Source organism: Myzus persicae, unplaced genomic scaffold (genome assembly GCF_001856785.1).
Source record: "Myzus persicae strain clone G006 unplaced genomic scaffold, MPER_G0061.0, whole genome shotgun sequence".
Taxonomy (NCBI): Eukaryota; Metazoa; Arthropoda; class Insecta; order Hemiptera; family Aphididae; genus Myzus; species Myzus persicae.
The window spans coordinates 250,851-278,166 of NW_019101502.1; the positions used below are offsets into that span (position 1 = coordinate 250,851).

General features: G+C 28.0%; 1 protein-coding gene across 1 annotated transcript in view; it reads right to left on the bottom strand.

The window, feature by feature from the left end:
* LOC111029340 overlaps positions 1 to 27,316 on the bottom strand; it is a 190,385-nt gene that overhangs the window by 62,953 nt on the left and 100,116 nt on the right. Inside the window, exons 4-5 of the mRNA XM_022308306.1 lie at positions 21,690 to 21,837; positions 3,721 to 3,848 (exon numbers count right to left, since the gene is read on the bottom strand). Of these exons, the coding sequence (XP_022163998.1) occupies positions 3,721 to 3,848; positions 21,690 to 21,837 (276 nt within the window). The remainder of the gene's footprint in view (positions 1 to 3,720; positions 3,849 to 21,689; positions 21,838 to 27,316) is intronic.

Below are 27,316 nucleotides of genomic sequence, written 5' to 3' on the forward strand. Positions count from 1 at the left end.
GTTTTTCGAAGTTTGGTTAGTGTACCATTTCCCGTGTGTGAAATTTATATCGAGTAAATTATTACTATTTAGTATTAAATACTCGTATTTACTAATAATTACCTAATCAATTATCTATTTGTTTGATATTCAACCACTCATACTAATAATTCAAACCAAATCGCATTAGTACATTATGGGTATCAAACGTCACCGATACAAAATAATGAAATTGTCTGTATAATATACATATTTTTAGATTTTTGTTATTATAATATTACTTTTGTTTTTGACAAGGCTTACCTATTATTAAAAAAAAATATATTATCAAATACAATTCAATTATCTAGAAAGCTAAGTGAAATGTTTTCATCGATTATTATTTAGATATCTTCTCACTATTTATTCTCTCCATAGATAAAATTAAGTATAAATACAATTTATCTAGAAAAGTTCTCAATACTATAGTCAAGTCAGTCAACCAGCAGGTAAAAAAAAATGTTGATGACTACTTTAGAAAATCAGGACCAAGCAATATTATAGTAGTGATTCAAAACACTTAGAACTCGAAATTTGTATCTCAAATCTGATCACCTGAATCGCATGCATAAAAGACACACGTTAGATATGATGAAATCGTGCGGCTTAATGTGAATAGTCGTAAAAGGGTTTTAAAAATAATATATCTTTTCGTCAATTGATATTATGTTAGGTTTATTCAAAATGGTACATAACAAGTCGTTTAAAGTTTAGAATAGAGTTCGGTTTTGGTAACTTTCTTATTACCTATACTCGTATATAATATAATTTCATAATTTTATTTTATCATAAATCAGGCACTATTTGTTAAATACACGGATTTAACTAAAATATTTGTATTAAACTTAAAAATAAACTGGTACTGATAATCACATAAAAATTCAAAATATTATACCTTTTTGAATGTTTATAAATGTATTTTAAATTTTTATATCATGTGGGTATTATTTGGCTTATGTTAAAAGAACCACCTATTACTGCATCTCAAAATATTATAGTGTTGATACAAACTTAAATGTATATTATACCTATATATTGCAGCAGATTTTGTATGCCGTTTTAAATTGTTCGGGTGAATGTTTTTTTTCATTCATTGTATTTTTTTTTCCGCCGGGTACGAAACGTTCAGTTTAGATTTTACCAGTTGAGATTTGTTTCGTTCATTAATGATTATTGGTTGTTAACAAAGTGTTCAAAAGTCTAACAACTGATGACTTGACCTGTTACCAATTCCATTAGAAACGCTAAAACGTTTTTCTTATATACTTAATAACAATAATGTAACTATGTGTAAGGGATGGTATTGAAAAAAAAACCAACTTCATCCCGTCAACGGGTCCACGTACGTACACTGAGGTAATGGCCTTTTGGATCGTAAATTTCTTTAAGTGAGGCTGCACAATCGCAATTATTTTTACTGGGCAATCCCGTGGACGGCTTTTATTGAAAATCGCTTTGTGCACCAACATTCTCCTTCCAATCCCGCCGTTACATGTATATTGAATGTTGGGACGTTGAATTCGAAGTGCAGGGTGGGTTTACGGTGATTAAATAATCGATGAAAAGCTGCTGTACAAAAGAAGAAGCTTGCGCGTACGTACTGACTGTCAGTCGGTTATTATAGTTTCTTTATATACTTTTGGTACCTACCGTATGCAGTGGATTAGATATTTAATAGGATTTAGAAGTGGTTTTTTTTTTTTTTTGTACTGCAATTTATCGACAAAATGTGAAAATAAAATACTTAACTCAGACCTTATGCGTACCAATAAACAACCACTACAAAACTACGGTAAGTGAAAAAATAAGTTTTAGAAAATATTTTTAAGTTGTATTAAATATACGATATAAATATACGATGATGTTTTTTTGTCCTACAAATCTGTTTTGTACAATCTAATGTATTGAAATGCAAACGTAAGTACTAGGTATATAGTATATATAAAGAGTCACTGTAGGTTAGGTTACTTTTATTAAATTCAATTTTAATCTCAAAACTGGGGAAAATGGCTTTTGTTGATTTTATTCAAAACAAATTTACTGTTATATTTAAGTAAAACATAATAGATGAACTGCTAAATAAAAAAACTTTTTAATTACGGTTAAATTGAAATGAAAAGTTCATAAACAATATTATAGTTCAGAGTCTGAGCAACAAGGGTCTTGAGTGGTGTTTCCACTTATCGTTATTATCACTCCTGTGGGCAAAACTTATTTCACTTTAGGGAAATGTTCTTATTCGGCGATAGTAAATATCATCTAGTTGTGTAATTTTAGTTCAAATAATATTATACAAACATATATTTGATTACCCAATTCAATCTAAACTAATTGTAAATATTTGCATAGTATTAATAATAATATCTTCATCAAATATAACAAAATAAATATAAAAATAACTAAAAAGGCAAATAGTTTGTTTGCAACATTGTGTTATCTTCTTTCACAGCATGTTAAAGATATTGGCAGCGGGTCGTTATTTCGTCGTTTTTTGGTGAATTTACACCAATATAAGTAGAAAAAATATATATACTTCCAGAAGGTCAATCATAATGTTGAAAAAATATTTGAATTCTCTTTTTTCTAGAATATATAGGATAACAATTTTTTTTTAGTTATATTAAAGTAAAGGTGAATTTTGAAAAAAAAAATTGGTACTACTCTAATTAAACAATAAAACAGATTGGAAATTCATTTCCTACACAATCTAGAAAAGAGAATATAGAGTTCAAATATGTTTTCATAATTAAAATCGAGTTTTTTGTATTAGGTGAATTTTTCTTCCTCACTTTTCGTCTTGAAACTTTTTTGATCGCAATATGCATATAGTGAGGTGTGACTGCGAGTATGTACGTTACGGATTTTCGAGAATCTTATCCGTAATTTATCTTTAATAACATAAAACGTTCAGGGAACGCACCCACACTAATGATCAGTCACTATGCACACAGTCGCACACAGTCACACATCACTCACGATGAATATGAGATATTATCTAAACCCAACCCCTTAAAAATGGTTCTCTTTCAAGAGCCTTCATGTCGGTGTCTGCTGTATATAATATTGTTTTTTCTTTGTCAAATGGAATAATAAATAGTTGAACATAACATCCTATCTTCAAAAACTTCTAAAAATGCATTACCAACCAAAAATTGCATTACATTAAACCCATTATAGAATACCACATGCCTGCGGATTGATGGTGAATTTATGTATAATGGTCGGTTGATGATATTGAAGTTATATTAACTAGTAACACCTCTCTCGGACTTGTCCTTCTGCTATATTCAAGTGACTTAAGCCCTAACTGTGATGTGTTCCAATGTATATGTATTTTATTTCAGAAATTATCAGTAATAAAATTGATGGATTTAGTAGCATAGTTGAGGGAGGGGGGGGGTGATGGATGGATTCAAGTCTGTGGAATTTTTTATTGGTGATGTTTGAATCAATGCTATAGGTTATATGTAATAAAATAATTAAGTATTTAAATAACCCCCATCCTTGATTGAACTTCAGCAGTTACACTAAGCTACGGGACTTAACGCATCAATAGTCCATTAGATTAATCTGAGAATGGGTTTTATCGTTTGGCGTTATATTCAGCTCTCTTAGTCATAATTGTTTAAGATTAGATCTTAAAGTAATAATTAAGATAGATACTATCAAACAATCGATACAAAAAAAATGTATAATACTCACTGATGCACGGGTTTTCATTTATCAGTGAAAAAATTCGATCGCATCGTTTTTTGACTTGATTCTGCGGGCATATGCATCCGAACAGCGGCGTTTTCCTCAACCGCAACCAATCCCTGTGACATTCTTCCCTATATATCAAAATGACATTTTTAAAAAATGTTTTAACTTTACAACATCAAAATAGAAATACAATATACTATGTAAATCGAATATATTACGTTCAAAACAGCGCTCATCCCCCTATCTGCAGACTAGCGCAAATAACTTGTTTTTTTTTTACACACTTGGTGTGCAAACGCAATTACTGGTTAATTATTACCACCAGTTAAAAGTGTATAACTGTAACAATACATAATGCGACACCACTCTATATTTAATTAATCAGCACCGACGTAACGGCAATAATACAATATAGGTATTAGGTATATAATAATAATATACCGTTAATTATATTAAATAAAATAAAATACGTATACCCACATATAAAGAAGAATTATATATTATTGTTTTATTTGTTTTATTAAATAAAAACTGACAATGGCATTGGCCATTAGCCATTGGTATCCAAGTTATATTATGGGAATTATTGGAAGTTCTCATATTTTTATATAATATAGTTATCAACATTATTATATTATAATTGGCATTAATTAAAGATAATCTAACCTTTGAAAATTCTGTATTCAGTTGTGATCGGTGGTACCTGAAAATGAGGCTATGGTCGAAGATTTCCGATAAAGCTGCTAAAAGTTCTGCGCTAGTTCTAGTATTTATAAATATATGTCATCACCTGGTATTATTTATGATGTTTGTACCTATATATTAGTATATATACAGCGGGATTTATCAATTTCGTTCACATCCATTTTATTCATATATTACGTATTTACATAAATACTGATACATTTATAAATTCCGATTTTATAAATACTTAAATACTTAGGCTTAGAATTAAAGACTATGGGTGTTGTATTTTAAAATACTTTATTAGGCACCTATTTAAGGAATATATTTTGGTGGCATGTGGACATGTAAACACTGAATTTGTGTCGAAAAAAATTTTTCAATTTTAGAAAATTGTTGACGAGGGTAAAACGTAAAATATAATTCGTTTAACAAAATATGTCTTAATACCAAATAGTGAATGACTGAATTTTCATTTTAAGTATAAAAATAACCTATACATGCTGCAAATTAAAATTATAAATTCTTGTGCAAATTGCATTTTTAAAATATAACTATTGATATGGAGTGCCATTATTTTTGTCAGATGGCCTTAAGATTATTTCATTAAAAAAGGTATATGGTGGGCTGGGGCCTAAGCAGTTAAACATAAAGTGGTTTTCCTTTTTTGATTTCACGAAGCATTATACTATTGGCCGGTGATCGCATTAAACGGAATTCACTGGATATAGGTAACATATCATAATAATGATTTAATGTTTGCAGTCCGCTGGAGTTTCCCATCATATTCTATATGAATAATATATATTTTTAGTTTGACAAATGCGAGACTAGAAAACGGTTTCTTTCATCGAGCGAAACTCACACGATATGAACGGTGTTTTAATTATATACAGCATTATTTTATACTATTACACATAAAATTATGTACAAAAAGATACTCCTCCGAAATATTCCATCTAACAACGATTACCCTTGACACTCAGATAGTCATACATTTAATAATAATAACTATATATTGTGGTGTACTTATTTATGTACATGTTACGTCTTGCTAAATTCCGTACAACGTTGTTGATGGATTTGACCTAACCTACCCAAGTATCTGCTCCGCTCAATATTATTCCTTATAATATCGCACCGTTTCTTAGATTTAATAATTTATATCCATTCCCCCATTTTTTACCTTCAGAAACATCGGAAAATATATTATTTCGTGAAACATTTGGGAAGTTAATTTTCATATAACAAGTCTAACTATTTATCTTAATACTATTAATAGACAAAATATAAACAATTTTCAATCACTTGATACAAGTTAAGAAATAAATGAATTCATAAAAAAAAAAAACAATAATCCATCCATCCATTTGTATGGTTCTGGATTTGACCTGAATATAAGTAATGTATAATATCTACCTAATATCTTACACTAAGATATCGTAGTAATAACACCAGACTAGTGTATTTCACTTGAACCAAACGAAATTGGATTTCGGACCTAAAAGTAGTATTAATAAATGTATACGTTGGACTATAATTTAAACCTACTTCAATATTTATAGAAAACGCCAAGTTATCTGTGTCATGAATTTTAAAATTTTAAAGCGAATAAAAACAGTTAAACTTTCTTTAATTATAAATCGACCTATGAAACTAAAATTATTTTATCACACCACAAACACATAAATAATAACGTGTTATCCAGGATATAATATACATATAGGGTGATTAATTTAAGAGGGAACACTAATTATTTCAAAAGGTTTTAACTTTTTTGAATTTTTTTTTAAAGTTTTAGATTTTGCTTTTCTGTGACTGTATCATATTTAAATTTTTTCACTATTATATTTATCGGTGAAACCACTATCAAATTTTGATTTTCAAATGGGCTTATATAGTAAAAAGGTCATAATTTGATAAAACTATTTGTTTTTGTGAATTTTCGCTTTAAAAATTTTTATTTTCCGCTTTTCAGTATGTGAGCTACAGTTTCTTAAAGTTTGTTGATTTAAGGAGGTGTTTTAGTCAGTAGTACTACAAATATACAGTTAATCCAAATAACCAGTTTTCTACTAACTATTCGTCGTTATTCGGTATGTCTAATTAGTCGATAGGCTAATAAATTATTTATGTTCAAAGTACAATATAGTTACCACTTATTAATTGTTACCTTGGATTGAATGGTATCGAATTCACCACTGATAGCTCATAGTATTTAAAAATGAATAAATAGTATAATCGACACCTCTTTACACCACCAAACCTTGAGGAGCTGTATCTCACAAGCAAAATAAGTCAAAATAAAAATTTAAATGCTAATATTTATAAATAAAATGGTTTTATCAATTTATGACCTTTCTATCATATTATATGTTCCTATTTGAAAATCAGAAGATGATAGTGTTTTCACCAATTAATATAATACGGGGAAAATTTTTTTAATATTATTCAGTTTTATAAAAGTATAAATCTAAAAAATTCAAAAAGAGTTAATACTTTTTGATATAATTAGTATACCATCTTAAATGGATCACCGTGTATATAGCCATAAAGAAATCAAAAAAATCAAGTACCTAATAAGTAATAACTAGGGATAGTAAATCGAAGCGTTTTAATTGTATCCCCTGCACAATATTAGAGTTACTTTTAAGCTAATAAAATTACAGACATAATAATATATAGTACTGATGTTTTTATTTTTGTTCAAAACTATTTGTAATTAACTATTATTATTATTATTATATTATAAATAATAATGCAGACTAATAATTTTTCATATTAAATCGTCTCAAGGATATGATGAAAACGAAATGATAAATTATCATTTTATTGTAGGTATTTTAAATTGCATTTACGAGATTAATAATATTTAGGTACAAGGATGGATAATATAAAGGACATAAAGGAATGTAATCATATAGTACACAGGAAATTAGATATTCACATTTCAAAGACATAGTATTTTAGTAGCATTATTGTAGACTAGATCTTCTTGCATATTACTACCGATAGAAAAAATGCAATAAGATCTAGACTACAAGAATAAACCACGCATTAAAAAGTCTCAGTTATCAGAACATACAGATAAATCTTCCCACCAAGTAGCTTTAAAGCGTAAGTTAAACACTTCAAAGCAATTGTTTAAATCAGAATCGAATTCTAAAAAAAATTGTATTCAATATTTTACAAATATGCCGTTTTCATAAGTTACTTTGATCGCACAATATGAATAATTAGTAGAGAGTGCAAACCCAAAATAAAAATATGAATGATCTCGTGTGTACTTAACATGAAGCGAAAGCCCTTCATCACTACACAGAATGCGTGCGACAAAATGATCTGATTATTTATTTCTACACGACCCCGGAAATCCGAGATTACCCAAAGGTGTTAGGGTTATAATGAAATTAATTAATAATTCAATGTCTGCGTCAGTTATTGATACCAAGTCGCTGTATAATGTAATGTAACTTATTATATATCATAACTATGAAACGCGTACGTCACTGAGCATAGAATGAAGAATACAAATAAGTTATGTAAATTAAATGTACAAGTGAGCTTGTATATTTTAATATTACTACGTGAACTGCAGGCCTGCGGCTTATCTGTGATACTAACTATAGAGTCTTAGTCATGTGAGAGTTAATATTAATGAAAACAAAATATATAAAGTAAGTATATCCATAATACATACTATCGTGTAAAAAACAATTGGAAACCTGCTGAAGTTTGGTAGCTAGGAAAATGTACCACCGGTTATTCATTGATAACCATAATATTACATAGCGTATTATAGTAGGTTATATTTTGGTTCTCACTGGTTATTGCACTGTGATGTTCAGTCTGATTTACCATAAAGAGACATAATATATTGAGTGTATCACGTAATTATTATAATCACTGAAAAACACATCAGGGCCAAACCACCACCAGTATCGTACAACGTGACAGTTTTATATTACGTTTTATGTTTATTTTAGAAATTTCAAAGTTCGAAGTCATCAATGAGTTTGTCACAGTAATTTTCACAATGGCATAACAAAATATTATATTATATCAAAAGATAAATCTATAATATCGAAGTTTAAAATAATATGCTTTACTATTTGCCAATTATAAATTATAATACATTTTAAGTAAATTTGTATAGTGTAATATTAATTTAAAGTGGTTTCACTTTATGCATGCTATTTGTATAACGTTTTATAACTATAATCCCATGTCTAGTGATCAACTATGACTAATAAATTACAATCAACAAACCAACTTTTCTGTATTTTCAAACCAATCTATAGAATTTTATAGTCAGGTAAACACGGAGGTAAAAGTTTATGTCAGAATATATTTTTAAAGGTGTAACAAATCCATTATACGATCTTTTGACAGAAATTTTGGTCCGAAAAAATATTTTCATAAAAACTCAATGACATATTTTTTCATCATAATTATATGCATGGTAAGTACTAAGTAGTATCTATAAAGTTTACTGTTAATTTCCACCTGAAAAGCTAAGAAGGACACAGATATGGGAGTGCATGACGGGTGCCTCGTAAAATATACATTTTATATTTCTCAGGTATATTATACAAATATAAGATTATCGATTCTTTTTTATAAAACATATAGGTACGCTCTATATTTTACTACAATGTATTTCAAATTAAATACATAGGTATAAATAAAATGACAAAACTCATTTTTGAAAAAAAAATGTTTTAAAACTATATCCTATTACTTTTTTAGCAGTAATATAATTAAAAAACATGCTATCGTATTTTTTATCATCAAATGTGCTGGGCATAGCATATGATGATTACATCGGTGATTATATCTACTGTAGTGCTGTCTATATATTGTGTAAAATATATTACTTGTTGCACAAAATTAAATTCATATATTGACTCTAAGTATTATAACACATATTTAAAAATTAATTGCTAAATTACACTAAATTATATAACTAAATTATTTTATGAATTTTAAGAATACTGTATTTTTAAACTTAAAAAAAAAAATATTTTAAACATACGTTTTATTTTATACAATTCCTTTGAAAAAAAAAAACTAAGAAAGAGGATCTAACTATGATTATCATCCTTTGTATATGCCATTGATTGATTGGTAGTACACCCAATTATATTATATTACATTTTATGACAAGCGAAACCATGTACATTTTGAGTAAAGATTGAGATTAGGCAACTTTACTGAACCTTGCGTAGATGACATTGACCATGTTGTGAATTGATTCTTATACAAAAAAAAAAATTCATAAAATCTAATAGTTTTTGGTTTAAACTGTTTTATAATTTTCTATTTTTACAATTATAAAGTAAAAAATTGTTTTATGAAAATTTTAGATTTATGATAATTTGGGCAAAAATTTAACTTAAAATCGTCTCTGATATTTCGCAGTAAGAAATCTAAAAACATTATACAATTCAAATTTATAATTATTGTTTTTGCAATTATTTAACACTTATGAAATTTGTATGAAGTATTATATTAATCACGGAAAGAAAATAAAACCTGAAGATTTACAATAATTTAATTACTTTAAAACAATGGGTATGAATTATAAAATATTAATACAATAATTGAAAAATGTATATTTTATAGAGTTTTTCTACCCATATAACTTGGCAACATTAATACATTGTGCTAATATAAATATACATAAGCAAGAACATTTTTTACCATACCAGATAAAAATAACTCCTAAGTCTTTAAAAATGGAAAGAAAAATAAATTTATTATACTAGTTATATGTATCCATACAACTTCTAGCAAATTAGTATAATTAGCTTGTCCTAATTTCCCAATACGATGTATTAGACATATTAAATTAGATATTCATACCTTTATATTTTGCCTAAGTGTTTGTATTATTTAAAAAAGAAAAATCTAAAAAATTGAAAGAATTATAATTAGTTTCTCAAAAATATTGTGTTGGAATGACTTAAATGTATGTACAAATACATATTTCACTTAGAAAATGTACAAAAAAAGCAACTTGTATAAAACATAATGATATAATATCCAAAAATAAAAAAAAAAATACCTTCCTATAGATAATTTCTTTTTTGACAAAATGTACTATATTAATATAGAATTGGCACAAAAACGGCCAGGGTTTCGATTATTAGTAATAAGCGTTCCGGAGGGATAACTTTCAAACTGTCGACCCTGATATGTAATGATTTGCTCCGGTGTAACGGAACGAGCAGTCCGACCGGAATGAAACTATATTACGATTTACGGGATTGCAATATATAGGTCCCTTAGTGTAAATCGGGTATATATATATTATATACCAAGGAAGAATTAGGAACTATTGGTGCTGCATATACACACATAGACATTCACTCGACTTTATCAATAATAATTACTGTCACGTTTAAAACGTCAGTGTACCGTTATCTGCAACATGGACGCGTCAGCGGATTCCACTATTTCCTACCAATATCAGTGAAATGAGTGGGAGTTAGAAATGATTGATTAGTTGATTTGCTAATGATCGATTGAAAAAATATTTTCCAAAGTAAAATGTACTGCCAGGTACTAAAAGTATAACAAAAGATTATAACAAATGGTTAGTGTACAATTTGACATGAGTCCACACTTCGCACATTTCATACACTAAGGATTTGAAATACTTTTTATTTTTCATCCAAAAATAATATGTGTTCTGCAACTAAATATTTTGTATTTATTAAAAATTCAATAAATCAGATTCACAAAATTATTTTTAACAATTAACTGCTACACCACTAATTCAGTTAATTATACTGACCTTATCTACCAGAAACATTTTACGAGTCCCAAATAATCCTTACTGAGGGATGGATCAGTTAAAAGTATAACAAACTTGATTGAAAGATGGGATTCTATATTTTAATGGAAGTTTTACAAACTCATCATGCTAAAATTTAGCTATTTCTTATCAATGTTCAGCGTGTTTTATTTTCATAAATATTATAATATGCATAGTATAGCGACTATGGTACGATTCATATGAATGATGTAGGTATAAAAGTATATTTTTTTAATGTTTTTGTATTTTTATTTGCACCCGATTTTCACTAAGTGACTTTTACATTTTTAAATCATTTACTTGTATCATATAAAAAAGTCCATACAAATATTTATAAGAACAAGCGAAAAACAAAAAATTATGACTTAACAGTTAAACGCAGGCCATTATTCAAGTACCTACTTACTATTATTCACATTGAACGTTATAAGGAATTCTATTATTAAGATTCTACAAAAAATCGTTGCACTTAAAACAAACATTAAAAAAAATATTTCTTTAATACTTGTGTTAATTCTCGGACTATTGTTACTAGGTTACGGACAGTTTATAGAATTAAAAAGATTATTTTTTTCAACAGTAAAACACAATTTATTATTATTTATTATTCCCATACACTCTAACTAAAAGTATTTTAATATTAATCTAATACAATTCGAATTTCAAAAACATTTTTGATTTTTCACAGTAATTTAAAAAAACAAAATTGATGGAGCATTATATTTAATTTAATTTAATTTAAATCGTGGAAAACCAAAACAATATGTAAAATAAATCACTAAGCAACAATAATTTTAAAAAAATTTTTAAATAGACACAGTTATTGAAATAAACGTTTAAATCAATTAAACATTTTATAGTCCTGCAGAAATATCTATTGAGCTCGATAGTGCAAAATCCATAAGTATATTATTACATAGATCACGCAAAATTTGCGACACTATGATAGTGATTTATATTTTGCTAGAAACGATTATATTCTATTATATATTATCATATTATGGTCACTCATATACAATTTATATTCTCAAATAAAATATAAATGCAAAAGTTGTTCATACATGAAGAGGACTTCAAATTTCAAACACAAGGTTTTTTTGAAATACCAAAATATATACGTTTTGAACCTACCAGCTACCCCTCTCCACTATTTACGTGTCTGCCAACAATCTACATACGTCAAGTTCTTTAACTCGTATTTTAATAACGGCATCAGTGAAAAATGAAAAATATGAAAAATATGCACCACCTATCACTAAGCGGACTTCTTTTTAATAATATTATTAAAATATTATTATACACTTTATTTAATAATATACAGAAGAAAAATAATAATTTGAACATTTCTCGTTTCTTAAATGTTGTTTTGATATTTACACAATACAATAACCACTCAGTAAAAATAATACAATAAATGTTAATTCCATGCGTGGTCGGTTGAACATTTAGGTACCTATCCCAAATAATATATACGACGCGATCCTTGGGAGTTTTCAACTATATTATGTAATAAACAGGTCTAAAAAATTCATGGATTGTGTTTCGTTTTGTGTTCAGCCAAATTAAATATCCGAAGGTTATGTTACACTTGAAGGGAAACCTTTGGCCGAAAACGCATATTATATAAAAAAAATAAAACCTTAAAACTCCCTGGCCTTAAAGTTTGTACAATGAAACTTTTCGAGTGAGTATTCAATTTACGACACTATAATATAATAAGATTATTTAAAAAGAAAAAAAGCTGCACTATTGAATTTCTTGAAAAATTTAATTTAAAATTTTTAATGCATCTTATATATTATACAATATACATGTATACAGGTATACCTATTTTTGAATTGAGCTTTGTGCAAAACTTTGTAACAAAAGCAAACGAATAATTTTACTTTAATGAATCTAATGTTTTATTGTAATGTTCTAAATTCAATAAAAAGGGATAAATTAAGTCCAACACTGAGTAATTCATTAAGAATATACAACGATAAAACTTCATTCGAATATTGTGAGATATATAAGCTGAAAATCTGTGTATATTAACTATACAAAAAGTAGGTATGTCTATGTCATCTACTTCGACTTAATTATAGAAAAACTACATTATAGATGCTAATTTATCTTCAATAAATATAATATAAAGCAAAAAATTCTATCCATCCCATGAAAAGTTTTCGTAATTAAGTATGAAATAAGTTTGAACTAGTGCCAAGTAATTCATTTGAATAACCCGTAGTGGAGTAATTCAAATTTGAACGTCTAATGCAAACATATTAAATATACTAATAGGAGATAGCAATAATAAATATAATGAATACACTTTGGACAGAGCCAGAAAATTACCGCTTTCAAACTCTTTAATTGGACGATTTCATCGGCTTACATAAATATTTATGGCATTTAAAAATAAAATATTCAATATTTATTTTTCGTCCATCATTTTTTTTATTGAGTTGCAACTTTTTGTTGAGTAATTTTGAAAACCGATAATTTCTCATCATCAAATTATTGATTATCTTATAATAAAACATTTTATAACTATTTTTTTTTTTTACTTACTTAATTACATTTATGACTCACTAAAAGGTAGCTCAACTGTGAGCTTCCCTTCACTGCCCTATCATTGTCACCCCTCCACCAATTTACTCATTGTACATAACTTGTATAGATTGTAAATTTTCAATAAACGCTATTTAAAAAAAAAAAAAAACTATTGTTTTTTTTCTCTTAAAAAAGAACAATCACCGTGGGTTTCAAATTATTTTGTATGTGTTTAATGGTAGCAGTATACTATTGTCAACAATCTAAAATCATCGGCCACATTACCATTCAGCAATCAAATCAAAGAACACTTTTCGTCACATCGATATTTTTTGGAATAATCAATATTATTTTATTAATAAAATATTATTTCATTTTTAGTATCATGCTTGGTTATATATTATTGTTACCTATTGTCAAAGATAATGTAAAATGACTGCTAAATCACTTGAAAATCAAAATTATCTATTTGCATTTATTGAACATAATTCATAACTAGTTAATTATAGTTTATTATTGTACGTTTAATTTTAAACTTTGATTGATATAATCTGAGAATTTCATAAACATTTTAATATTGTAAAGTAATAATATCACATTAAAAATGAATGTCAAAATAATGAAACTCAGTGGTGCAGCTTCTGTAGTCAATAGCGAAAAACCCAGAATGTTTTCTATGTGACAATATTATGTACCAATCTTTGAGTTCATTCAAACTTTTTATGTCCAAATAATGTCCAGTGATTTATTTTGTCGGGATGACCCATTGACCGGATAGTGGGGAGGAGCAATATAGAGGCTTTAACTCGGCGTCAAAACTCTAAACATGTACGTAGCTGAGGGGTATATAGTGGAGAGGCACTGTTGAGTATTTTATGAGTTTATTCATAGTTTGAAATTCGTGTTGTGTTTATTTTATGTATCGTGTTGGTGGGCAACCCGATTGCCTCGACGATCGGTAGGCCTTAAAATATCAATCATTTCGACTTGTGCGTGAAATAATTTCACTTTTTAATCTCTTGTGTTGTCTCAATAAAAATAATTTTGGAAATAAACTAGTATGACATGCATACCGATGAAACCGTGCAAAACTCGATCACCGTCAAAAATCCAAAAGTACCTGCGCAAGGCTCGCGACGCGTGCTACTGGGTCGGCCACTTTAACGATCCGCCGTTGCCGACCGACGAATTCGACGATTGGCTGATGGCCGTCAACTCGGGGGCCCCGCCGTCCAACAGCTGTTGCGGTGGAAGCGGTAGCGGTGGCCAGACGAATCCGTTCGTCGATGTTTTCCTGTACATGATGCTCAAAGCCCGGCAGGCCGCGGCCGCCATAGCCATGATCATGCTCAGCACCATCGTCATCGCCCTGTGGTCAGCGCAGTTCATCTCCGGCCGCTGGTCCCGAACGCTGAAGGTCGACTGCGCGATTCCCTGCATCCATCTGTGCCTCCAGGCAGCCGTCCTGTTCACATTGAACGTGTTCGTCTTGTTCACCGTTTACTGGCCCGCGTACCACGCGTTCATCAGCATAACCGGTGTCGTGGTGTGGATCGTCACCACGCTCAAGACTGCCGTCCTCAGCATCTTTGTCCTTATCTTGTAACCGTTAGCCGCGGCGATGCGTCCATCGCAAATTTGTAAAATAATACTATGTGTTTTTTTTACTGCCAGAAACTTACCTCAAACACATATTTTGCGTTCTGTGCAATTTACCGACTTTGCTGATAAAATGTGTCTGATGCACTTTAAAAGCACATGATCTTAATTTATGTAATATTTTATTACATAAATATTTCCTGGTAAATACACAATTTTAAACTTTATTTTGTTGTGTGTTCGTATGTTTATACATTGTGTACCACCATGAGCTAGGACAGTCGTGGAAGAATTCGACTGTCGGTTGCTGACTGATTCAATTGAATTAAATTCCATGTACTCTGCCACAGCGATAACACTAACCAAACTTTTCACCATTTCTACTCGATATTTACACTGTTTCAATCATTGGTCTATTTAAATTCTATAATATTTAGAATTTTAATAGCTTATAAGCAAATCAACGTTTGTTTGTAGGTACATCTAAAATTATTGGATTATATAAAACACTTGTAAAAATAGATTTTAATTTTCAACTAATGCTCTTTCGAGGTAAAATTTTGATGAAGATAATGTTTATTTTTTTTATTATGTACAAATCATAAGCTGTGAGAAAACGCGAAGCCCGTTTTAAGCAGAAATGCTTCCTGTTCTGTAACGGTGATCGTAAGCCTGAACGACTTTCGGTTCGACAACAAGTGCAAGCCCGACTGGTTCCTGCAGTTATATACAGTTTATGCCCTATATACTAATAGGTATGCTTATGTACGACGAAATAATTAATTTAAAAGTTTGATCTTTAGCCTTTATTCCGTATAATTTAAGACAATAGTCCGTGACCTATAGCCCAGAATCGTTACAAGAAACCCTTGAGTTTTGAGTATGTAATATATTAATATTTTAAAATGCTCATAATTCACTTCAAGCTTCAATTACGTGAAAACCCGATATAGAGAATACAGATAATGTTCTTAACTAAAAGTTTGAAAATAGGTTATTCACTATAATAAAAAAACTAACAGCACATCTATTTCCTACTGTCAAGTTTGGGTTATAATTTTAGAAACAGTTTTAAGCTAAGCTTAGATTACCACATATATATTTTAAATATGAGGTTGGTTAGGTGGGAAATGTATCATTCTTAAAATATTTGTGAGATCATTTTTTTTACAAAACATATACTCGCAATAAAATATTGAAACTAAATGCATCGGAAAAGGCAATGTTATAATATTAAGAATTCAAAGTTCACAATATATAAACTGTGGGGGATGAGGTGACCGAGTGGTCTGACGCGTCCGCTGCGACGCAGCCGGTCGCGGTTCGATCCTCGGCTACCGGGCGGCATTTTTCTCCGGACAAGTCGCGGTGACCGGAGAACAAGTGCAGCCATCCCCCACCCCCGGGGCATGGCAGAAACCTACGGGTGCCCCATTCGAAATTCTGCCAAAAACAAACACACACGTGTTCCCCCCTACCGTCCCAAAAATATACAATACAAACAAACCTACAATACAAATCCTACTACAGCTAATGGCCTCAGTTGCCGAAGCTTAAGATCAAAAAAAAAAAAAAAAAAAAAATATATATAAACTGTTGCAGAAAGATAATAATTTTTAATCTTACAAAAAATATACTTGGCTGAAGACTGTTAATATAAATTCTATTAAATATTAAAATAAACATTTTATCAAACTTTCTAGTGTCAAGGAATATTATTTTTAAGTAACAAGAAAATAAACAAAGTTTTTTCTGGAATTTCTGAAGAATTAATATAAAGTAAACGCAAATAAGTATAATTTTAAATTTTCTGACAATACTAAAAGATTTTTTTAATTGTACTCAGAACTTTAAATTAATTTTCGATTATAGTTTGGTAAGTATAAAAATATTTTTAGTGGCGAATTTTAAAATTGTGCAGGGTTATTCGACAGTTCAACCATAATTCTAAATGCAATTCTATCATAGATTCAAGGATAACACGACTTTGAAATTATACAAAGTGGCACATTATTATCACACAGTTCCGAGTTAATGCATTTTTGTATTAGATTCAAATTTTGTGATGCCATCCATTATTGAACTCTTGTTTTAACCCAAAAAAATTAAGTAAGGAACTATGTACCTAATTATTATCATATAGTTATAATATTTTAATAATATAAAACAAATACATGCATAACATTATTATAATAAGCAGATTTGTAAGAAAAGGTCCCAAAAATGTCCATTTAAAAAACCTTAGCATTAAAAAAAAAAAATGGCATTTTATGGTAGGTATATCATTATTATTAATATCGGTGTAAATTTATACATATTCGAATGTATGATATTGTAATAACAAATGCACTTTTAGAGCATTATGTTGTGAATATTGGGTCAAGTTATGCATAGTATATTTTGCTCATGTTTATATTGTATACTTTATACGTACAACGTTGGTTTGTTAAATATAATATACACTACAATAATGCCAGAAATCACATTTAATTATCTTATAATATTCTCATCGTTTTTATAACAGACAGTTTGAATTGTTTTGCATGAATACAACTGTAATAACATACCGATGGGCATTGCAGCAGCTAACCAAAGAATGCCACTGGACATTATATATATATTATTAAAATAACAAAATAACATGTAGGTGGCTATAAATACAAATCACGCCACCAAATAATTATTTGTATTACCTGTATAATACCTATAGAATACCATACTATCAAATATTATAAACATAATTATAGTAACTATAAATATAAATAATAGTTGATAGAAATATCACAAAAGGAATTACATCTACGTACGCTGCTACACTCCAGGGTAAATAAAAAAGATTCTGAAAACGAGGGTTTCACGCGCATGCTAACCAGGTTCATTAAAAACGACTGCATTATAGTTTTGATTTGTTCTATTCTACCTATATATTTTAAAATAATAAACAAGGGGTGGCTTGTAGTGCTCTATGTTTAAACTATTAAACAATATAACAAAAAAATATATAATAGGTACCTAATATTATGTATTATAGTAGCATTATTAATGTTTTCTCGAGCACCAATCATACGTCTTTCATTGAATCTGTATCTGATGTTCTTATAATTATACACTAACTACAAACCAGTGACATTATATTTGGGTTATAATTATTGGTCACTGTTAAAAGTGGCTTAGTAATTTGCATTGTTATAACATCGATTTGTATTCTATACAATAGAATATAACTATGAATAAATAAACTTGTTCGTAGTATTGGTCAATTTGGTATTTATGACAAAGAAAGTAATAGCTACTCATCATTACATTACAAGAAGAATATCCCTAAAAAGAAATATTAAGTTTAAACTATTGATATTAAACATTTAATATTATAACAATATTGCGTTTCATAAAAATAAATGCATATTTAAGACATTTTACAATTTTTTAATTTATAATATATTATAATGTTATGAAGATCGTGAATTGTACCAACATATAAACAAAATTAGATTGATAAGAACAATGTTTACAACATATTATAATAATATAGTTGTTAGGCAATTCAATTTGTCAGTTATAATTTTTACACTCTAAACTAGTTTAAACAAAGAATCTGAACATAATTTGCAAACGCTATCTTATAATTCGTGTATGAATAGTGAATATGGATGTAATATATAGCTAATATTAGTTAGAAGAACCCGGAAACACTAAGATATTTGAGTTAACCGATTAGTATAGCTCAGTCGATTTAAAAATAGCTGTTTATGGACGGTAATGTAAAATTGTTCGGACACGACGACGAAAATACCGCAGTGTGGCAGGTCTCTTAAAAAAAAATCGAAAATACGTTATAAAATAAAGAATTGTGTATAAATTAAATTGCAATAAATAGTTGTCATTTAAAATAATATCACTACGTCTACACTGCATAGTCTACATATCACCATAATATCAAATCATCAAAATAGTATAATAGAACTACAACAACTATAAAACATACAATTACTAAGTAACAATTTCCCGATGAATAGTTGTTTAATATATTTAATTTAGGTAATATTTAGTTCAATATATTGGTAATTTCTATAATATATGGTGTGCATATATACAGTATGCAGTATACAGTAGTTATAAGAAATGAGAATTAAACCATTCATAAGTTAAGATCGATACTTCTCATACAATTTACACATACGTAATTCACTGACATTTATAATAAATCATATACAATTTAAACCCAAATCATGTTTATACAATATGTTTATTCATAATTCTGAGATTATAATATACTCGAAATTAAGATAAGTCATTGTCAGCTACTGTTAACAAAATATTATTTACTGGTACATACAATTATGACACAATAATACAGTGTTTCCCAAAGGATGTGCCGCGGCACACTAGTGTGCCGTGAAATTTGAAAGGTGTGCCGCGACAATTTGAACTTTTTTTTTATAAAAAAACATAAAATGATTTTTTCAAAATATTAAAATGTATAATAAAAATTAAAATAATTAATACAAAAATTAACTTTAAATTTACAAATAAAAAGATATAATTATAAATTTTAGTGTGAAACGTGTGCTTGATGTTGTTTGCATAATAGTTCAATTCTAGTTCTATGATATTCTGTGATATATAAAACGATAATAATAATGATAATCATACCCGACATCATTATATACCTATTATTCGATAAGTATATAATATTTATCCAAAGTGTGCCGTGACTTATAAAAACTAATAATAATGTGCCACGATGGGAAAAAGTTTGGGAACCGCTGCAATAATACAATAAATGGATACTTTTTTAATTTTTTATGCAATATTATAATAATAGCACTATACTATATAACTATTTCAGTTATCTATAAGCCATAATATCAGTTTAAGATGTGTTTATATGTACCTATAAATGTATACAAATGTATACACTTACCTCGCCTACTCGTATTGTTTCTTTACTATTATCAGTTAAGACTGCTGCACTTGTAAAAAGATCGTTTTTGTTCTATTATCTAACATAATATTAAATTAAATCGAATAAACTGCTGTCACATTCTCAGCCATTACCAGGTCTTATAAATGTACTGTTTATGTTATATGTTGACCTCAATCAATTCCTCTAAACAAATATGTACTCCCAACAAAAATTAACAGTTGACCTTTTCACTTGATTCTCAACTAACTTTAGCACAAACTAGACAGTCTTATTAGTTATTACTATTGTAGTATTTTAGCTGTTCTAAAATCATCAAATATTTTATACCGATCATCATTATTGTGACTAAAATCTCTAACAGAGTCCCACACGCTATATTTTTTAATAATATATAATAACTAATTTTTAATTATTTTATAAAATAACTACTAATTAGGTATATATATATATGATATATATGTTAACTTTATAATAACAAGGTGACTTTATCAATGCATGTTGCATAATATACCTACAGAATATAATATATACTATATACTTATGTTTATTTTATACACAAACAGTAATCTTTCTAGTAGCATATTGTAATTGTGCATGGAACATTCATTATTATAATATATTATATATATATATATAGATACATAACAACTATAATAAAAATGACGGCCAGTTTATACATAATATGTAGGTACCTACAGTTTATGAAAGCGAATACAAAAGCAAAATATGAAATATGTTGAATACTTTAAATGCGTATTATATTATTTTATAAAATAACTGTATTTATTAATACAGGTAGCGCATGTAGCTTTACTATTTTTTTTTATCAATAATTATTAACTAAAGTCTGAAACGAATAGTTATTCTACATGTAGGTATTAACTTACTACAACACTATTAACAGTTATTATATTATATTATTATGCATTCACTGAATTGTATGTGCATTTCGAGTAACATACAGGTAAGTTGAATACAATATAGTATACAAGAAGCACTATCTTTTTACATCGTTTTAGAACTATCTATTTTAATATATTTTCAATTGTATGATGCTCGTACTAATTAGGGACATATAATTATATAACGATGGTTTTTTAGGTTTTAATTTATTTAACGTAAACCAATAACTTAAATTTAATTATTCAACATTTAGAATACTTATTTTTAAATATTTATAATATATAACTACCATCAAGTATCGAATATTCATATCATTCTTTTAGTTAATATTAATATATGGCACTGTTTTATAAACAGATGGGAACATAATAGAACAGTGAACAATATACGTACTACAACTATACTAGTATATACTACTATATTGAATGCTCACTGTAAAAACAAATATTCACCTGGTAAATATATAGAAATAACGTTATATTATGTTCAATAAAGACTTACGGTTTATTAGTCTCGCATGTATTGTCTTTGGTCACTTTACAGTTGTTCTTGAAGTCATCGAATATTCGTCGGCAATCAGGCGACGATTCACAAACAGTCAACGCGTGGTTGCACGAAGCCAGTGTTTCGATGTGGAACTGGTCGTATTCTGAGTAAACAAAAAATTACCATGATATTAAAAACTTTGTATTAAGTTCTAGTTGTAGAAAATGAATAAGGTACTCAAGAACTGAATATTAATATACTACGCAACAACTGAAGAAAAAAATAATAATAATCTGCAGTTAGTACAATAAAATATAAGTATGTAACATTTATTGAATATGGCCATATGGGAAAGCTATTGATTCACCGACACCCACAACACACGCAAGCTGATAACAAATACGAGATTCACAAAAAACTTTGAAGAAATACTAGGGTAATCACTAAATTATAAAAGTAAAAAAACTGGGGGATGCGAATGACAAGATCCGATTTACTCCTCCCTATCATTTAACCAAGAAACACCTGCATAGGCTGCATAATGTAACGTTCACTGGTGAATAGTTTTTTTCTCAAAGAAAAATAGTGGAACACTTTATTATACACAATAGACACTCTGTAAACATATCATACTTGTATATTATTATACAAGTGAGACCAGGAAACTTAAAACATTCAAATTAAGAGTATGTAGGGTGATGTGTAAAAGTATAATAATAGTATAACATTGAAATAGTTTATAATTAACTAATTAACTTTAGCTTCAACAACGTCTGAATGCATATATTTATATGTGTATAATACATACATAATGTAAATACTGTAAATATATTATGTGCACTTATTATATTATATACCTAGCTAGATGCCAGTATTATATGTGTCATTTATTCCAAAATATTTGGTTTGGTTATTTTTTAGTATCAATAAAATGTCAAATGATTACGTGAGGCCAGCTAAAAGTCTATCCATGTATTACATAAACAAATTATTTAATCAATATTCTATTATATGATAGTATACGCAGAACGCCACTTGTTGGTTGATTTTTTTTTTGTTAAATGACCATCAATAGGTCACAAGCGTCACGCAAATATTTAAAACATCTATAGTCCACAATATGTATAATAAATGTCTTTATCGATTATCTTATTCAGAAACATACTGTTTAAGTGAAGTGGTAGCAAAACACAGCTCATTTACGATAATGTATCAAATTTTATAATTGATTTGTATTTTACTCGAAATTAAGTAAGTTTAACATAATATTAATACATTCCTACATCATATTGTATGCAATAAAAATATAAATAAAAAAAAATCATCTATATGACTATCCACAAATGACGAAACCAGAAAAATTGTTGTGGGGGGAGGCTGTAAAAATATTTCCCTGGATCAAGGTCGTAAGAAAAATATTAAATACCATTTCATAGAAAAATATCAAACTTTGCAATTTAATATAATTTATTTTTATTTTTAATAGTCTTATATCAATATTTTTAATGTACAAATTGATCCATTTAAGTGATTACACTCATCAAACAAGAACTGTATCAGTTATAATAGTGGGTATTTAGAGTTTAGATGAGTAGAGTTATGCGGGGAACCACTGTGGCAATCTACTCCACTAATTTAAACTTTAAATACCTACTCTTATTAGTCATTACTGATGATAAGCTACAAGTTAAAAAGCCAATTTTTTTGTCAAAATACTCCGAAAAAATATTTTTCTTTGAAGTATGAAACACAAAACGGTTAGGTGGATATCACTCTGCTGTACAGTAGGTTACAAATGGGTCACTGGAATGGATGGTGTTCAATTTGAATTCAATGATATAAAATATTTGTATACCGAAAACGATTCTGAGTTAAGGTGGTCTATCAGCCTATGATATTACTTAAGTACTAATTTAGTAGGTAGGTACAGTGCCCCCACAAGGGGGGATAAGCTGATAGACCTTGAATATAGGAGCCCAGAAGCCTGTAAGGCCCGTTGAAATTTATTTGTAATTTGTAATTTTTAATTTTGACCTCTCTTATGCACCAACTAGATTCACTTTACCACAGGAAAAGATACTGAAGTTGAATATTGAAGCATTATTTCGACTACTTTGACTACTTTTGACTATACAGAAAAAATAAACAAAAAAAAGTTCACACATCGTTGTAAAATCAACAAATGCACCTAACCGCTCAGAATCTAAAATGATAACAACAAACAATTGTTTCAAAAATTTTGTTTTGCAATGTCATCAAAATATCAAAAATAAAAAATATTTTCAAAATAACAAGGGAGGTCACAAGTAGAGTACCTTATACATTTATAACGATAGAAAAATAATAATTTGATGTAGAAATCAGTTTTCAAATTGTATTAAAATAAAATATTAAAAACAATTAACAACTTAAAATGGTTATAATAATAACTCAAAAATAGTTAAAATATTTATTTAATCATAATATTATGTGTCTGGATAATCCTAACATTCAATTGAATGATTGCACTTTGGTAGTAGTAAAGTATATACGGTTAAATATATTGATTTATAACAAAATTAGTTTTGTCAAAAACTTATAAATTAGTTAAGGTCTTAATAGTGATAAGGGTTTATTTTTTATCTTGAATCTTAAAATACTTTGAAAATTAGTGGTAGTTTTATCTCCTAAGGAACCAACTAGAATACATTTTTTACCCGAAACCAACTTCAATGTTTAAGGCTGAAAAATTTCTTTTTAGCCCCGAAAAGCAAACAGACACAAAAATAAATAAAATACTCGTAATACACTCATTATTTTGAAACCATTAACTGATAGTATCATTTTTCCAAACAATTAACAAATGTGTCATTGATAAGTAAGGAAGAAATATTGAATACAGATGTAACAATATATTTTAATGTATTGTTAATAGTACATTATAAATTATATTTGTTCTTAATATAAATAACGTTCCAAATTAATCTAGTATGCACTAAATTAATTCCAAAAATTAGTTGTTAAGTTATTGCAGTCATTTTCGATAAAATATTAAGTACATAACATAGGAGCTATAATATTTATATAACAGTGAAATACGATGGACCGTCAGGGCGTAACACGCTAATAATTGTATTCTTTACTTATCCATAGACCATAATAGTATATATAGATTCAAATATATAGTATAATACTAAGTCCAACCATCCACCATTACTTGTCTGCCATAATAATATAACAACAAAACTTAACAATGGTATATAGGAAGAGGGGAGTTAACATGTTTTTCCGGCGTAATACCTTTACCAACCACATCGAATTATAAGTATTATAAAGGAAATTTAATTATAACCGACAGTAAAAATAAGCGTTAATGGAAATCGTTTGTTTGTGTATTATTAAATAGACAAGATTTTAACCGGTGAACCATGACACTATAATAATATACATTACCTACACAACTTTGTGTAACTGTTATTTTCATTTTGCTGAGTGTTTTAATAAAATTATTTTACTACATGAATTTTGGTATTAACACTCATTAAATGCATACATGTCCCTATCTTTAACTGTGGTAATGGAACGCATCGGTGGTCAACTCTGAATTATTAAATTTTAAAACTATATCGTCAAATCAAGTTCTAGGCAGTAGAGTGTGTATCGCTTATGGGTACATTAAGGATTTTACTTACCATGAATATTTCAAAGGTACAGCAGTCAATGTGTGCAATATTTATAATCATCATCATAAAATGATATATCATATTATTTTGTACTAAAATAAAAAATCTATATGTTCACATTATATGATAGAAATGTTTACATATTATTTATATAAAAATCGAACCCTTTGTAACATTTTAATCAAACATGTAATACCTAATATTAAGCAAGAAAAGTTAAACATAAAATAATTTTGAGTAAGTAGGTATTAGGCATTTGTAGGTTGCTACAATAGCAACTTATGAAAAACCCTGTACTTCACACATTTTCAATTCTTAGCCACACACATTTTTAATTTTAAGAATTTTTAAATTCAAAATAATTTACAAATGTTTGTCTTTTTAAAGTCATTTTACAAAAATGTGTACTTCAAATACTTATAAAACAAAAATAAGTGATGATGAATTATTTAAATATTATTAATTTAATTTAAACATTTGTGCAATTTAGCATATTATTTTTTTTTATCAAGGTATATAGGAAAAAAACTTATTAAATTCGAAAATTAAAAAATGCTTATAAATAGATTAAAATTAGTCTTAATATTTTAAAAAAATACTTCAAGTATGTCTAATACACGTTATTATAAATATATGGTAAAAATGAGTTATTGAAGTTTCAAATTAGAAAAAAATAACTAATTCGATTTATTCAAAAAATAGTATTATTAAAGAATAATAAATTATCTTCATAGTTCATAGCTGATGTTTGTAGCATTCAACATACCCAAAAGTGATTTTGGACACAACAAATAAACACACACAAATTACACATTATTGTAAAATCAATACACAAAATTCTACTCAGAATATAAAATATAACATATAACATCGATGTCATTAAATTTGAATTGCGATTTGATTTTGATTTTGAAGAAATAGTTGTCAAAATGACTTTAAAAAAAAGTTTTTCCCAAAATATATGGTATTAAAAATATGTGTTGATATAGAAAAAAACATCTTTTTATCAATAATAAAACATTTCTGACTACTAGAATTTTCACAGCTTAACGTTACTACAATTTATAAATAACATTTTATTAAATGATCCGACTTAAAGGTCGTATGAAGCCATTTATTTACGTCTATACGCATTTAATACCACCGTAATCGAAAACTAAAGTGCTGCAAGTAATTGATCAAATTAATCTTTAAAGAGCTCATTTATATTGCGTAATAATATTATTTTATACTATTATATTATATAATATAAAAATATTTACTGAATACTTAGAACTCGGCCGGTCGATTGATCGTATTGTTATACAGTAGTTATCTAGGTATTTGCCTTAATTCAGTTAACCTTAAAAATTGATTGTAAAAGCTATAAAATATTCAAAATGAATTAGGTAACTTATAAATGGTACAAGTTAGACAACATCAATGACGTTATATTCAGATTACGATTTAATATCGTTTGTATTTATGATTATTAAAATTAATAATAAACAAATAAACTAATAAATCTCAAATTATGATGATATCATAGACCTTATATTATAAAGTACCTAATACATGTATGGTGTATGCATATATATTAATAAATAAATATATATTTTTTGAAACACAGTGATTTCATAATATTTTCTGGTTGAGTGTGTATTCGGGCAAAAGAAAAAAAATGTAGAGAACGCGTCTAGCGATTGGTCAAAACATATAAGTCGTAACGATTTAAGTTATATTCTTTAATAAATGATCGAAAGTCATGAGTGTACGTTAAACTACCTACGTGGAAAAAAAAACCACCAACTTAAATAGAGAGTTACACGCGTTTACTGATTTTCTAAATTTGTTACTAGTTAGACGTTCACCGTTTTATTACACATACTAACCGAAACGTACTTATGTACACAACGTAACTTTCAATGCGAATTCGTTTGAAGACTCGACCCACTGAATTTAATTACTTGAACTTGAAACTCATTTCATAAACGCACAATC